The 16,302-nt window shown below is 39.0% G+C and overlaps 3 protein-coding genes across 3 annotated transcripts in view; 1 reads left to right on the top strand and 2 right to left on the bottom strand.

Moving 5' to 3' along the window:
• Positions 1-346: 346 nt before the first annotated feature.
• Positions 347-8,706, bottom strand: LOC140943087 (2-Hydroxyacid oxidase 1-like). The gene is made up of 6 exons (XM_073392145.1): positions 8,542-8,706; positions 6,154-6,305; positions 5,155-5,702; positions 3,676-3,834; positions 2,978-3,047; positions 347-1,413 (listed from the first exon to the last, which is right to left on the bottom strand). Exons 1-6 carry the CDS (start codon positions 8,685-8,687, stop codon positions 1,352-1,354), a joined length of 1,137 nt encoding a protein of 378 aa, XP_073248246.1. The 5' UTR covers positions 8,688-8,706; the 3' UTR covers positions 347-1,351.
• A 1,212-nt stretch (positions 8,707-9,918) lies between these two features.
• Positions 9,919-13,708, bottom strand: LOC140943081 (uncharacterized). The gene is made up of 2 exons (XM_073392137.1): positions 13,269-13,708; positions 9,919-12,939 (listed from the first exon to the last, which is right to left on the bottom strand). Exons 1-2 carry the CDS (start codon positions 13,402-13,404, stop codon positions 11,591-11,593), a joined length of 1,485 nt encoding a protein of 494 aa, XP_073248238.1. The 5' UTR covers positions 13,405-13,708; the 3' UTR covers positions 9,919-11,590.
• A 175-nt stretch (positions 13,709-13,883) lies between these two features.
• LOC140943102 (zinc finger FYVE domain-containing protein 21-like) overlaps positions 13,884-16,302 on the top strand; it is a 9,264-nt gene continuing 6,845 nt past the window's right edge. The window contains exons 1-3 of the mRNA XM_073392161.1: positions 13,884-14,027; positions 14,350-14,400; positions 15,557-15,725. Of these exons, the coding sequence (XP_073248262.1) occupies positions 13,911-14,027; positions 14,350-14,400; positions 15,557-15,725 (337 nt within the window). The 5' untranslated portion in view covers positions 13,884-13,910. The remainder of the gene's footprint in view (positions 14,028-14,349; positions 14,401-15,556; positions 15,726-16,302) is intronic.

Genomic DNA, 16,302 nt, shown 5'->3' with positions numbered 1-16,302 from the left:
GTCTCCTCTCGCATGCGACTCTCGCGTGACTTCTTGCTCATCCACCAACTGGAGAGCTAGTCTGCTACACAGCCGTTTTTAGTGTCGTCATGCAATGCTCCTCCCCACTAGTGGCGAGGAGTATTGCGTGATGACTCTAAAAATGGCTGTGTGGAAGACTAATGGAGAGCTTGTTCACAGGCTAAATTCTCTGGTTCAGGGGCTCGTGATTAGGAGTAACACAAACTTGAAAAAAAGTGAAAACCACCAGAAAGACTGTGCACGGCTCGAAAAATATCACAGCTCCCGGAACTTATCAGATTGTATGTTTTTACGAAACACAACATAAATGTAGAGTGTAGATTAATTCATTTTAATTTGTGGACACCTTTTTTATTGTAAATATTAGTCTTTCCACTTTTTTTCTATGTACTATTGTTTTTTTTTAAATCCTGAAATATTTTATTACTTTACATAGGTTTACACCAGCTGTTTTTTCATACTCAGCTGATCTATTTTTTGCAGTATAAATAAAGTATTTATTATTACTATTATTATTATTTGCACAATACGAGCCGGCTCTCAAATTTTTTTAAAAATAATAAATGCAGTATTACCCCCTTCGCCCCCTGTTGATTTATCTATAAGCTACTGCATGAGAATCTACAAGGTTAACCATAGCTACTATAAACTGTTCTACATTCAGATTTAAAATCTTATACTTGCTCTGCTTGTTAATTACGAGATCCTCTTAGGTTCACGTGGAAGAATGCGATTGTATAATAATATGACACTAATGATAGATCAAAGACTGATATATAGTCACTGTTGGCTCGACTTCTTGCTTTTGCAGGTCATTGTCACCTATCACTGAGGAGCGGCTCCCTGACTGCAGCAGAGTTATTATATTGAGACCTTATCACTGTGGGTTGTACGTGGGAAGGCAGTCTAAACAATAGAACATCAAAAATATTGATAGGGTCACAGGTGGAGTATCATATGGTGAACTGCAAGACCCAAGAGAGGTTAGCCTGTTCCAGGCTACAAGATAGTAGCACGGGCCGCAGGCTAGGGAGAGCTTGGCCTTTTTATTTTGTGATGTCCCTACTATCTGAGAGCCTGACACAGGCTAGACAAAGGTCAGAGATCTATCAGACACAGGGATCCCACCCTTATGAAGGCAATGCTTCAGATTTAGCATGCTTCTGCCAAATTGTGAAATTTGCCTTTACCATTTTCACAGAAATAAGTAACAATAACTATGTCCCTTTTCACTAATGCCTGTATTAATAATTATTACATGCTTGACTACCTATACAATCTGATTTTTTTATGCACTTAAGAAATTTCTGCAGATGTAGCACATTAACTATTACAGTCTTGCTGGACATCTCGTGACATGTGAAGGTTTAATATCTGCTAAAGATGCACAGCCTGTAGACAAGAAAAACAGACATATAGATATATATGACATATTATGAACATGATGGTACAATAAAAATAATTGATTCACAAGTAAGGTATAAACACCCACATTGCATCCTGGGGGGTACTTCTACAATGGCCTATGAAGGGAGGCTCCGTCCAAAAGGGATACCTTATTATAGGAAAATTAACGCTCCATGAAATTAACGCGAATCGTTAAAATTCGCGTTAATTTAAGTCGCGTTAATTTTGTTGAGCATTAATTTCCGCGACGTTAATTAAGTGCAGCGTTAATTTTCGCGCTCTTAATTTCCAGTATTTTAACCCCAGTTTTGGAACCTGTCCAGACATTCTTGACACCTAAAAAACATTAAACTACAAGCTTTCTTTCTTTCCATTAACCCTTTATTTTTCATCTTTCACAAAAGCTAAGGCGAAGGTTTACAATATTTCCAGTTCATCTTCATCGTTGTCGCTGTCAGAAGTGATGTCAATATCTTCTCCTTTGATTTCAGCCACGATAGATTTCGAATCGTCAACATAGTCTTTCCCGACAGAATATTAGAATCGCGTTAATTTCCTTTATTATGAAATTCTACCTCCTCTTTCGCGTTAATTTTCTTTATCGAAAGTTGTTTTCCATCAAATTCTCGTTAATTTAAGTCGCGTTAATTTCCAATACCATAATTTCAAGGAGCGTTAATTTCCTATAATAAGGTACCTTTTTCAGGCTTCAGATACACGAAAGGTTATGGATTTCACTAGTTGAAGCATAGAAAAGGGTAGGGAAGTCTGCCTTTCCATCAGTCTGCAAAAAAGACTTTAAAAAGGCTAAAAGAAGAAGTTATGACGGCAAAAAAGTCAAGAAAATTTCCTGGTTTGGTGATGGAATGTTCTAAACTAGGGGTACCACTTTTAAAAGGAAGGTATATGAAAGGGGTAAATGTAGGTTTACTGTTAAAAATAGTGTATAAAAGGGTTGCGCCGGATTAGATCTCTGGGCGGAGCCTCGCCGTGTAAAACTTTGCTGAGTACCCCTTGTTTAATATCCTGTCACAATCTCGCCATCATCCAGAACATAGGAAAGACAAATTAATGCAAAGGACCCACGGGTTAAGATTATCGCAACTAATGGTATTCCTTGCATGCTTCCTGAAATCCTTCTGCCTTCTGTATTTCCGAGCAAAATATATTTTTGATTTTCTTAGTCTGCATACTTGGCAGGACATGGCACGCAACTGTTGGCACATTAGTTTGTTGTGTTCCTTTTAGGTTGTAAACCTGAGAGAAAAATGGGGAGATTTTTCCTGCCTTATTTCAGACTTGGACCTGTGTTCTCAAGGGGTGAATGAGATAGAAAAAGGAAACATATCTTAATTCCAGACCCTTTGTGCTAAAGAACACAACACCTTGGCTTGCACCATTTCAGAGCTAAACAGTTAAAATCCATGGCCAGTTTGAGACCAAAAGGGTGCAAAAACTGTAATTGTTGCTGCTGCACATAAAGAGTGCCCCATCTCCGGCCCCCAACCCCAAGCATTTGACTCTTCATAAAATATGCACTGTATTATACCTGACAAAATCATTGCTATTTCGAGTTCTTCTTTAAGAATGTCCAGGACTTTGGTCACGCCTTCCTCACCCTATAAAAAGATGAAAAGGATCAAGTTGAAGGTAGATTTTGTTTTGATGCAAGCATATTCCCCCCACCCAACTTAGAGTACCGGTAGTGGGAGAATAATTAATGCTAGGGGGGTGGTTTTGGGTTGGGCATGTTCTGCTGGAACCCTTGACCTTAAATACCCAATGTTCACCTGCAAATCTGCTAACCTATTCTGAACTATATAGGCACTGGCAACCCTTATAGCATGCTAAAATTCATTAAGAACTGCTGAACATTCTTTGTACCACGTACAGTTTGATCATGCCCATTAATGATAGAGTTGAACACGGTTAATATGCAAGAAACTTATTAAGCAGGTTATTTTTAAAAAGAATACATGAGATTTTTCAGTGTTGGGACAAACAAATTTGTCCATTGTATATGGGTGTCGATATTAAGTAGGTGTCCGTAGAGTGGGGTTCCACTGTACCTGTACTATACCAGGATATTCGGATTTCTAAACCCTTTGACAGAGCAGACTGCTTCACACAGTGGCACAATATTAAATTTAATTTTTTTTTATAACTTTATATAATAGCCTGTGATGGCCATCTATAGCTTTAACCGCAAGGCTTACATGTACAATATTATGATTCCATTTTTGTTACCTTGTAGGCAAGTCCCCAAATGGCTGGTCGACCAATAAAAACAGCTCGTGCCCCCAAGGCCAGTGCCTTGAATACATCTGTACCCAGTCTAATTCCACCATCAACATATACTTCTACTTTTCCATTAACAGCATCCACTATCTCTGGCAGAACATCAATCTAGCAAAAATATATTGTTAGGAATTATTAGCAAACAACAATAATAGAAAAAGAAACACTTTATTTATGCCACACCCCTGAAAAATCATGGCCAACAAGAGGGGGTGAAAGGGCTTGCAGTTAATTTTTATTTCAAAGTAAAGTATTGCAGTTTTCAGAGTCCAAGTGGTATGCGGTATAATTTTAAATTTATGTTGCAGTAATCAGTGAAAAAATCGTTGTCTCATGGTGACCTGCCTGTCAGGCCTGCCCCTAGTTACACAGTCAGGGACCGTATTGCACAAACGGTCTAGACAAATTGTATAGCTTGTAATTTCAGTTAATACTTGATATTATAATACAACATTAACCTTTTTATCCAATGATAAACATGTCGCATTATTTTATAACCTTATGGACCTTATGGGGATAGTCGGCTTGGCTAACCTCCTTGGGCCAGTAGCGAAACAATGGTGAGCAATCCATGTAGAAGGTCAACAAAGTCATCAGTCAGATTTATCTACCAAACATAGTGAGGTCATTATAAAGTTGAAAAGTAATTTTCTACGAAGAAGGAAAAGGGGGCGAAAATTACAGAAAAAAACAAGTTCCATAATTGTTTGGTAGATCAAGGGGAGAAGAGGCTGGTGAAATTCAGGGAAACCATTAACCATTATTTTGGTAAGTACTACCTCATTGTACCTACTCCTATCCTACGTTGCTACATTGCAGACCACTTAAAAAAATGGACTGACAGTTATTGTTGAATTTGAGCTTCACTGAAAGGCCACCAAAAAGCTTCAAATGACTGGCATGACCATGTATGACCAAAGACTGAAAAATTTTGTTGGATCATTGGATGATTGTATCTTTATTATATGCTTAACATCAACGCACCTTGATTTGGAAACACTGACATAAAAATATTATTTCCATTTAAAAGGTGGATCTGCAGTAGTCTTGACAACGGCAACTTCTTCCCATTTGTAACTGCGGTTTCAGTATTTGGGTAAATTTTGATGCGGTATTGCGGTTTTCTCACTTTCCCATGTGCAATGACAATGACAGTAATATGTATTATTAATGCACTTGTCTAGCTATAATTAAATAGTCACTTCTTAATTAGCTTGACGTGTATGCTTTGTGTCCCTATGTAGGCCTTTCGTGATGTTTTCAAGGGACCTTAACTTATCCTTAGTATTCTTATAAATTAGTTACATTTACTTGTGCTCAGAGACAAGAAAAAACTGAAAGAAATTGACAGCCCTCAAGAGTGATATCAGATGTTACCTACCCTGGAAAAACAAAACTTAAAAACTAAAAGGTTCATTACACACTTACAGTGGCAGGAACACAGTCTAACTGTCTTCCTCCATGATTGGATACAATAATTCCATCAACTCCATGTTCAACAGCCTTTCTGGCATCATCTGCTGTCAAAATCCCTTTGACAAGAACTGGAAGCTTGGTGATGCTCTTCAACCAGTCAATGGTTTCAAAGGTGATTGATTTATTAAATAAAGTCTTTGCAAAATTATCAAATGCAAAGCCAGAACCTTGTTGTTTGTTCTTCTCAAAATCAGATGATCTCTTGGCATCTACCATTTTTGCTGGATCAACATTAGGAATATTCATGAGATGAGGTAACAGAAAGGAATGATTTCTGACATCTTTCTGTCTCTTTCCTCTCACAGTTGCATCAACAGTCATGACAATTGCTTTATATCCTTCTTTTTCTGCACGTTTAACAATCTTTTTTGTCATTTCTTGGGAGCTCAGTACATAAAGTTGCATCCATTTAACTGACTCAGGAGCCATCGTTGCAACATCCTCTAGTGATGTGGATCCAACACAACTGAGTATCATGCAAGTCCCTGCCTTAGAAGCAGCTGCAAAACAATATAATCTGTTATTATACATTGTACACATTATTATTCTTCTCCAGAGGAGAGGAGGGTGGTGAGGGGGAACTTGACAAACACCACAAAACTGTACAGAAATACATAAACCGCACACAGAATAATGTGAGAAAACCACAAACTGCAGTTAAATTACCCCAAAATATCTAAATACTGGTACTGCAAACCGCTTGGTTTTGTAAAACCACAATACCATAACTTGAAATGAAAATTTCCACAAAACTGCACCAATAAATTATTGAGCAAAACCGCATCACAGCAAACCCTTACGCTCGATCCCCTCGATTTTAATTCTAGAAATTAGTGCAACGTACAGATACAGCTGTAGCCTGTGCTAACAGTTTCCCATCAACTTAAAAAAATGTAAAAAGGACCCCCTGAGCCAGGTCTTATTTTAGCTTGCATACTAGTAAAATATTACCTTTTGAAGTGGCTTGCTCACCATCAGGGTGGGCAAGTTTCTGAGTTGCTGTTGGTGCAATACCAATTGGTAAGGTAACTTTTTCTCTCAGAACTGTAGTTGAAAGGTCCACTTCTGAAATGCCACAAAGAACTCGTGGTCGTATTCTCAGCCTGAAATTCAGTTGTACATGAGCCTTCAAAGATCCTAACATTATTTTACCATTCTGTTCCTGTCTTCTGGGCCCTTTAAGTTAAGTGCGTCTTGCTGCTGCACTGTATTTGACCATGATGGACCTATACAAAACATGAACCCCCAATCCATGGACCACCTCTGTGGACCTACAACCCTGGTCAAAACTCTTGGGACACTTACGCAATAGCTTGTCAAATTGAGGCATCTTCCCTCCCCCCTTCCCCCTCGGTGCAATGTTGGCGTTATGCATTGAAGTTTTAATTCAACACAATCAACACTGCTTGGGGGAGAGGGGGAGAGCACAAATAGCCCCTTATAACAACATCTCCAAGCCTTTTTAAGAGGTAGAATACGAGTTAATTTAGCAAAGTGCGTCTTTGTGCCTAATTTCCTCAAGTGTCCCAAGACGTTTTGACCAGGGTTGTAGTCCATTGACTACCCCTGTGGACCAACCTGAATTTTTTAAGATGAATTTTTACCAGAGGTCTAAACGAATTTTAGGAACCTTAAATGGATGAAACTGTGTCAACTTTAAGTATATTTATTGTTAGAGTTAAAGGCTCCTTGAATATGACATGGGTTTGGTTTAGTCCAGAAGAAGAAGCAATATTTCAAGGGGATCGACAGTCTAAGTGGCAGACTACTGGAGGAAAAGGAAATGCATAATGATTGAGTACCCTCCTCAGACATCCCTTTCCTTGATAGCTCTTGGAAATGTTTATTGGTTGGCAAACTTATTAAATCCTACTCATGAATCAAGCACAAAATAACCTGCTGCTTATTAAACAAGGTGGTTAGTCAAACATCTGACAAGTTTGCAGACAAAATTTTCATGTTGGTTCATGTAAATTGCAATTCATTCATGTCGAGATGCTGTCATGACAAACACAGAGACATTAGGCTTCTTCTTTAGTCTCATATATGCAGCCGTTTACAGCCATTTTCACGATTTCAATGAGAAAACAAAAAAAGAGCTACATAGGAGACTGCATCCTCCCTACCACCCCCCTGTTCCCTTAAAATAAGGTTGCTCCTTCACTAAACTAAAACGAACCCATTACACTGGTATGGAACTGAAAAAAAAATTAGCAAGTGTAAAATATGAGGAGCCCATAACCCTAACAATAAATACTGACCACAGTTTCATCCATTTAAGGTTCCAAAAATTTGTTTACACCTCTGGTTAAATTCATCTTCAAAAATTAGGGGTGGTCCACAGGGGTACTCCATGGACTTGGAGTCCATGTTTTGTATACGTGATCTGACCACGACCTAGGGTCTTAACTCTACAAAAAATAATGATAAAATGATAAGTTTCTTTCGCAGTCTAATTCTTACGTCCAATTACCCCTCCACCACACACACAAATTTAAAAAGCATGGAAAAAACGAACAAATCAACAGCCAGGATAAATGAGTGAGGGTCCAATATGGATAACTACTATAAAGATCTCTGCAAACGTAAAGAGGGGTGTTCCACAATAGAAGAGTATTTTCGCATCACGGAAAAGGACACTCTGAGTGAAGTTTTACAGAAAGGGAAATCTCAACCTGTTCTGAAGGTTTATGGTTGTTTCGCCAAAGTTCTGTTTGGCAACTTCTGAAATCGTGTTGTGTACGTGTTGGGTCAGTTCCCTACCCAGGGGGGGGGGGGGGGTTACTCCTGGGAATTCTTGGTGGGGGTGTGCTGCCCAGTTCCTCAATTTCAGACCAAAAAGTGTCATTTTCCACACCTGTTTTCAGACTAGGCCTTTAAAATCCATACCCATTTCAAGACCTGGCCTTTAGGCAGAAATTATGTTATCATTACTTAGCCGTAAGAGTGCAAACAAAAAATTATTCAAATCCATTTCGAATTTGCATATTTCTCTTTCTTGCTTACTCATTTAGAATTCAAACGATTAAGATGTTAATTTTCTCCATAGTTCCTCGAAAACCATACCCGATTCCAAACCAAAATGGGCAAAGTGGCACATACCTAACCTGTATGGCTTATATAAGGGAGTAGACCCCGCCCCGGGTTTCCTAACTGCTTTCGCCCGATCAGTGGCTGAAAGAACGAGGTATATACATAAGCATCGCACTTTTTTGTATCATGGCTGAGAGAACACTCGTTTCGCTTCTTTGCGGAAGGACATAAGACGTTAGCGAACAGAACTTTGGCGAAACGACTTAGTAGTTGGCGAAACGACCGTTCTCATGAATGTTCTCGCACCTTTTAAATGCCTCCACGTTTTCTCTTATGGTAGTTTCTTCGTTTGCACCTCCAGCAAAAAACTCAAATGCATGATTTGGCAAGTTCTGCCTCGCGTAACTCTCAAAATCTTTCAAACAAACGGGTTCCGTCAAGGAATCCGCCATATTTACTAACTCCTCTCCATACTCCAAATGACGTAGACACATTATGATTCATACACAAACTCATTCTACCGCATTGAGAATGGTGATAGAGTACTAAAGTGATGACGTCATAAAACTGAAATTTCTGAAACTATGGGATTTGTCAGGATATTCTGAAAGAACAATGTCCAAGAGGCCTACATGCCAGAAATGAGCATTGCGGGGCTAATTGTCTCTCAGATTGTGGCCCAGTTATGCTTAGAAAACTCCATACAAACCCTTTGTGGGCACTTACATGTATCCAATGGGGGAAGGGGAGGGGGGTACTCTCATATATTTTGGATAGAGGTGTGCTGCCCAGGGTCTTAAAAAAACCCTGACCCTGTATAAGTATGAGAGAAACAAAAACTGATTCCATATTTAAGGTCCAAAACTGGAAAATAGGAAAGACACAATTCAAGGGAAAAACAAAATCTGAGAAAGAAACACAAAAATCTTCTTTAAATCACTTTCCTGATACTCTTTTTGTAGCTAAAGTTCAGTTTTGATTTTTTTCTTCACTTGAATTTTAGCTGATGGAATAACAGTAACCTATCTAAGGTTCACACTGGGAACACAGCACTAACAAGGGCAGATCATTACTTGAATGATACCGTACCTAAGGAGGGGGGCCCTAAAAAAACCCAACCCTATCAGGCAGCACATGTATACCTATCTAGCCCATATATGGGAGTACCTGGCCCTTCCCCTCTGAGTATGTATCTGACCAGTGATAAGCTAGACCAAACCAGAACAATGCAGCTTTAACTGTCTGCAGGGACGGATGTAGGCCGGGGGTAAGGGTGCAGGGGGTATGCACCCCGCTCCCCTCTGAGATGAGGGGCCTGTGGCTTTTAAATACGATTGATATTCTGCAGTAAAACATGAGACGGCGTTAAATAATTTATATTAACGCCATAAAACATTGGTAGTTTGGCGGGTCACGTCACCAGTCAGTTACGCTATTCCTTAGTGGTGCACCCCTCCTAAGAAAAACATGGATCCACTCCTGGTCTGGTATATAAAAAAAACCAATGTATTTTCTACCTTTTACGGTCACACCTGCCTAAAAAATGATTTATTCCAGTACACCTCACTCATAATGCAGCCTTGCTTACAGTGTTATTAATATGCTTATCCTGGGATAAATCAAATTAAATTTGTAGTATTTATTATGATATCTGACCATTAGATGGCCATTTTTTCGTCCTAATGTTCTTTATGTAGAGCACTCTGAAATGTGCTGTTAATGTGAGTACTATTTCTCTGAAAATAAATATACTATTTTAATCATATAAATAATGACTACTGGGGTCATAAACTATTTACATTCAATCTATGTGCTAACGTTGTTATAAATCACAGTATAGTATCATAAGCACACCCTTGCTGGCTGAAATATACATAGCCTGCACCACAGATGAAACTAAACCTCTGGTTAAGTCCATCTGCGAGCCAACGCCCAATTCATTTTTCAAGACCCCACCCGTGTACAAGGATTTGGTTACTCATCATGATTGGGTTGCTAAGAAAGCCATTTTCAATTTGCCAAGCAGGTTAAAATGGAAATTTGAAATGCACTTCTGGTAATACGTTGAGCCCATTGGAAGCCCAGAAAAAGGATCTTGCTACTACTTTGCAGTCGTTACTAGTCAGTGCCGATCTCAGTTTAATTCTTTTTGTCTATTTGTGATTAATGATTAGATGCTCTAAAAACAATAGAGACAATTATCTGAGACAATGTTTTTGAACAAAAGAAATAAAAACCCAAGTTAAATTTTCACCCCAGGTTAGCGCTCATCGGCTTTCGAGCAACTGGGCCCAGGGCTAAACTACATCTGCAACACAGGCTATTACGAGGGCTGTCCACTATTTTTTAACAACAATGAACGATGCGCTACAATAAGCAGCTCCAAGACTTGTAACTGCAAACAATAATTTAAGACTTAAGAGTAAAGAAAAATCAATTACCATAGTTCTCTTATGGTTAAACAAGAAACAGACAATTCTCGTGATGGCTAACAGTTATTTTCATGTGCCAAATATCTTATGTTTTTACTACAATGTACATGTATAATCTGCATTGTTATATAGCTGGAATTTTTTTCCAACAGCATGCAAATTGGATACATGACACCTAACAATGAAACGGTTTCCTGCTAAAATCTCTGAGTGGGCAACAAATCTATGACGTCAGAGGGTAACAGGGCACTGTTACCCTCGAGTGTTGACCAATGACTGCTGTTACAGCGAGGTTTAATGAATTTCCAGCTTTGAATCTCAATGACATTGAGTTTCTCAGAAAACAAAATTAGCTGTGTCCCTTGGGACCAGTCATTAAGTGTTTAACACACTACATGTCATCTACAGTACTACTTAAACAGTTACATATACTTAATACATGTACAATCGATCTACAACGTATGTAGTTCGATTTAAAGAATGATGTTACAAGTCAAATTTGATTTCAAGTTAATTTTGCTTTAACCTAAGTTGATTTTCAATATTTTTTGTCTCCTAGCTATAGACAACAAAGAAAATTGAGAATCACCCTAGGTTAAAAAAAAATCAATCTGAAATCGAATTAATTGACCTGCACATGTAACAGAGATGCAGTTTTGTATCTTATTATATCTTTGAAAGTTTTCCCTGCTAGAGTTTAGTACCAAAATTTCAAAATGATATCTCGTACTTCTGCTACAATGTGCACAATGTATGATACCTTACTTTCTGCATCTTGATGCAGTAAATATTTTCATAGGGAACACCACTGTGAGATGGATAACCTTCTGAGATGAAAATCTTAGGAAAGGCCTTTATCTTTCTGTGTCTCAACGTTCTATCAGGGAAAGCCAGGTGGCGACACTGTCACACTGAAGTTGTTACTACATTGTAGGTGGTTCATCCAATGGAGGATGTACCTCAGGCTGCTCTACCTGCCTCATGTCAACCTTTACAGGTTTGTACTTTACGACTGGACGAAGGCCACGCCTCCACCGGAAAACGCGACATTCCTTGCTGTAGCACAGACAAACGGACAGCACCAAGACCAGTGTCAGGACAAAAAGGGCAATTAGCACTCTAAAACCAAATGAGATATTTAATGTGTCCCCTGGAACGTCTTCAGTGACATGCTCATACATCCACAAGTCATTCAAGATACCATCCCTTTGTTTAACATCATGCCCTGCTCCTCCAAAAAGCCAAAGTTGATTGGGAAAGGAAAATGAAACAGGACTCTCTCGTGGACCAGGGATGTTATGCGGATCTGGCTTCCCCTTTTCTCCAAAGACTGGCACACCTTCTCCTCTGCTTAACCCTCCAATCCAAACCCACTGATGGCTTGACATCTCAAACATCCAGAAATCTGACAAGAGACCAGGCTCTGCAAAGGGTCCACGTGAAAAGTTATCAAATCCTGAGCCACCAAACATCAACAGATCTCCTTGCTCATTCACCCATGTAGCAGCACCTTCCCTGCAACCAGGGTAGTTGTTCTTGGAAGTGATTCCCATTTTTCCATACTTTCCAGCACAGTTGTTAAGACCAGTTGTTCCACTAAGCTTTGTCCACTCTGTTGAGTTTGGTGAAAACTGCCAGAAATTCGATGTAAGGCCAGAATGTGTTGAACCACCAAACATGTAGAGATCACCAGAAGAAAGAATCCACGCAGACGCTTTGGAGCACTTATCTGGAACCACGCTTGTGTTGCTTGGTGGCTTCACTTCAATCCATTGCATTTCTTGAAATGAAAACCTCCAGAAATCACCAAATTTCTCTTTTGAGGTTTGCCCACCAAAAATCCACAATATTCCTTTAGCAGAGTCACACCAGTATGCAGAATGACTTCTCGGAGATGGAGACACTGAAAGGTTGCGCAAGGCAGTCCAGTATTTATTTTCCATATGAAAAATAAACGTACTGGAAAGTCCAAAAACAACAACCCTATTTCCATAGCGACAAGAAGCACAACCAAAGCATGGAGGTGGCTGCTGTTTGCTGGTAGTTTTGTTTTCAAAGTGATGAAAATTCCAGTCCTGGTTTTTGACATCAAGAGACCATAGTTCGTCCAAAGGTGTATTTCTCCCATACTTTTGTCCTCCATAAATCCACACAATGCCATCTGAATCTTGCCAACTTGATGCTCCAAATCTGCTTCCTGGGTAGTCATGACTGCCATGAAGTTTATTTTTTTGGTTTCCGTGATCACTTCCATCAATCCATGCCCATTCTCCTGCACGGAAAATTATATTAAAAATATAATTTACGTTATGGGTAAACAAAAAATAACAGCAATGTGTTTATATACCCTATTTCACTTATATACCCTATTTCCACTTTTATGGTTTAATCTTAGAATCAGAAGAAAATATAAACAGCAGTTAAGCTGTACACAATACAACGCGCTGAAAAATATAGCACTTGAATCTCCATGACCGTCCTCTGCAGACGTTCTATCACTGTTCTATTTTTGAAGGGTTTTTGAAGCAATTTTTGATGAGGAACCACTGCAAAGGAAAGATTTCACATTGAGACCATTTTTCGAAGACAAGCAGTCCTTACCTTCCGTTTTCTCAGCTGTTTTCTCGCTGTGTTTGTTTGATAACAAACTATCAGAACCATGAGCAGCACAAAAACGCAGAGAAGCGTATGAACCGACTTCAATCAATATCAACATTAACACTTGCAAATTCGCCATTTTTGCTCTGTATCGTTTTTCTACTTCTGCGCCTGTTACCTCATCTAATTGGCTGCTATTCCCGCGAGTTCCGAAGATGAAAGTTTCCTGAAAGATTTCCTATAGAGCTCTCGCAACAAGTACACGTCGTTCTCGGTTCTCGACTTAATCTTATTCCAGCCCCTTCTGATCCACAAAAATCCAGGGGACCGATGCTGTCAGCCCAGCCTAACGGACTCACCCGCGGGCACACTTTCAGCATTGTGTATTTCTACTTTTTATAGCGAGCAAGGTAGCCCCACAGGTTCAAACGTAATGGCATGTTTTCTTTACCAGTATTTCTACAGGGTTTCCTACTCTAAAAATTTGTTAGCTGCTCTTTCAGCAAGAAGAGGCAAACCCGGGAGACAAACTAGCCTTCCGGGGTACCCGGGTACGACAAACCTTTTTTCCCGACACTTCCCGACAGTACTTTTTTAAAACATCTGCTGACAGGTTTTGCGCCTGCGATCATCAGAGTTTCTAAAATGTCGACTGGAAAGCAACTCGTCCGAGGCAAGAGTGGCATGCGAATGATTGCCGTTTCTGAAAGTGAACGTTGTCCTTTTTTGCTAGAAGAACCTCACTGGACCGACGACACACAGGTATAGTTTTTTCTTCATTTCTCTTTGATCACTTTTTGGCAGCTGCCAGTCGAAGGTCGTCGCAGTACTGAACTGTCGCATCAAACGATACGTTTGTGTTGTCAGTACGTGCTTGTTAATTGTTTGCTTGATAAAGAGGTGTTCTTATTGAAAAGTTGTTCAAATTTTATAGGTGCTTGCAAGGGCAGGGCTAAGATTTGTTGCAAAATGTATATTGGCTTGATGGCCGTAGGTTAATACTGAAATTTATTTTGTTTCCCTAGATTCTCAAATTTTAAAGTGCTCTATTAATGCAATTTTGTTTTTGTGTTTCGTTTCGTAGTTTCCGAATTGTGTGAAGTGCAATCGGAAATTTGACTTCACTCACCGAAGGGTAATGTGTTTGTGTTGTTTAAATTAGATATTGTTAAGTTTTATTGACAGTCCTGTATAAATCAACCTTTGGAAATGAAATATCTATAGCAGTCATAGGATTTGCCTTAAAGTGCAACTAACCCCCACCCCTCCCAAATGTTATTAACCGCTGGTGACTGTCGTAAAGTGCACCTAACGTCCCAGATGTTTTTCTCCTAATAATCAAAGTCTTGCACATTGGTCCTCATGACTTGTGCCAAAAAATATTGTTTAATATTATTGTGATTGATAAAATCCCTGCTGGGTCTCTTACATCCCATTACTGAACATTTGTAGGAGCTGGGTTTGACTTTGTTATGATATCATCAAAGGAGACGATTTGCTGTGTACTCGTGAGCCTATGGCCAGGAAGTTAGTTAAAGGAAATTTTTTTTATACAAGCTTGTCATTTCCCCCTGCTCTTGATACATTCAGCATATGTATCACCCCAGAATTATGGGATTTTGTGGAGCCTGATACCTCTTTGGGGATTGTGTGTATTGCTTCAGTGGAAAATAACACTTTCATTTGGGAAATATTGATTTCAGCTGTATGAATCCAGCTTACACTTCAAGAGAAGTTTGTGTTGCTCACATGAAAATGATCTCCTTCATGGATGCCACAACAAACTTGGACCCATTCTGCACAGTGCTTTATAAAGGCTTCAAGAACTGCCAAAATTTGAAACTTTGAAAAAATCTCAACTGTAAGAGAAAAATGCGATAACAAACATTTCTGTAAAATAGTTAGAACAATGAGGAGATTTTTTTTAGCAAAAAACATTTTTGGGGTGGTTAGTTGCGTTTAATTTAGGTTCTGTTGTCGATATAATAGATTTTATTCCTTCGCTTGTAATAAATTAATGAGCAGTGGTGTAAGGATTCTACCCAGCACATTTACTATGCACACTAAGGCTCTGTGAGTAAATATGAGGCTGAGGTTGACCTTGTTTTGATACAAACCTCATTAAGGAAATAAATTTTATTTAATTATGGAAATTATGCTTGAAAAATACTAGATAGCACAAGATCAACATGTTTTACATGAGAAAGCAGAAAGGGTTGTGTCAAAATAAGGTCAGCTCCAGCCATAATTCCATCTAAAACTGTGAAATGGGTTATTGATTTATGCTATAGCATCACTGTAGAAGATGTGGCAAGATATTCTGTGGATCATGTTGTGATCATAAAGTTATGTTACCCAGACTAAGTTTTGTGGATCCAGTCAGAGTTTGTGAACAGTGTTCGCACACAGCCAAACGTGAAGAAGATTTCTTTGAAAAACATTTGAAAACCCTTTGCAGTGGTAAGTACATGTTCTACATACCATCTGCTGTATACTAGAACCCTACCATATCACTGTTGTTAGACTGCCCTGTTGTTAGTTAGAAATAATAAGAAATTATGTGCATTTAGTTGAATCTTCAGCCTTCATCAGGGGCATGTGATAAAACTTTTCAAAAAGAAACCAGATTTTAAGCTGATTAACCCATTTGTCCCTGAGCTGCCCGTAACCATGTGTGCGGACTCACATCCTTTCTACTGCTTGTGACGTCATCAGTTTTGATTGTCAAGGATAACTTTGTCCACTAACTTGTGCAGAGTGAAGAGATCTATCTTTCAAACCATACCAGAATGAGCACAATTCAGATGTCAAGGACACCAGAGAAAAAGGCATAAAAACCGTGTAACATTGACCTGAAACTTTCCATGAAAATCTTGTTTCACTACCTACCTACCTTTCCTTTCATCTAATCCTAAGATCCCAAAAGCTTTCCTAAAAACTTTTCGCAACAAAATGAAGCATACTATAATAATGCCCAGCAAGAGAAAAAAAAATGAGGCAAGAAAAGCCAAGAAAGAGGGCAGGAGAGAAAGCGAAA

Source organism: Porites lutea, chromosome 7, assembly GCF_958299795.1.
Source record: "Porites lutea chromosome 7, jaPorLute2.1, whole genome shotgun sequence".
NCBI classification, from domain to species: Eukaryota; Metazoa; Cnidaria; class Anthozoa; order Scleractinia; family Poritidae; genus Porites; species Porites lutea.
Note: the sequence above shows the minus strand (reverse complement) of the source record. Positions and strands in the feature narration are given on the sequence as shown.

What these genes read in the sequence shown, in the direction of transcription:
- LOC140943081 (XM_073392137.1), bottom strand. Translation starts at nt 13,404, where the DNA reads ATGGCGAATTTGCAAGTGTTAATGTTGATATTGATTGAAGTCGGTTCA. An exon ending in AACAGCTGAGAAAACGGAAG is followed by an intron (nt 12,940 to 13,268) that starts GTAAGGACTGCT and finishes TTTTCCGTGCAG; the next exon opens with GAGAATGGGCATGGATTGAT.
- LOC140943087 (XM_073392145.1), bottom strand. Translation starts at nt 8,687, where the DNA reads ATGGCGGATTCCTTGACGGAACCCGTTTGTTTGAAAGATTTTGAGAGT. An exon ending in AACGTGGAGGCATTTAAAAG is followed by an intron (nt 6,306 to 8,541) that starts GTGCGAGAACAT and finishes ACTGAATTTCAG; the next exon opens with GCTGAGAATACGACCACGAG. An exon ending in AATAGCAATGATTTTGTCAG is followed by an intron (nt 1,414 to 2,977) that starts GTATAATACAGT and finishes TCTTGTCTACAG; the next exon opens with GCTGTGCATCTTTAGCAGAT.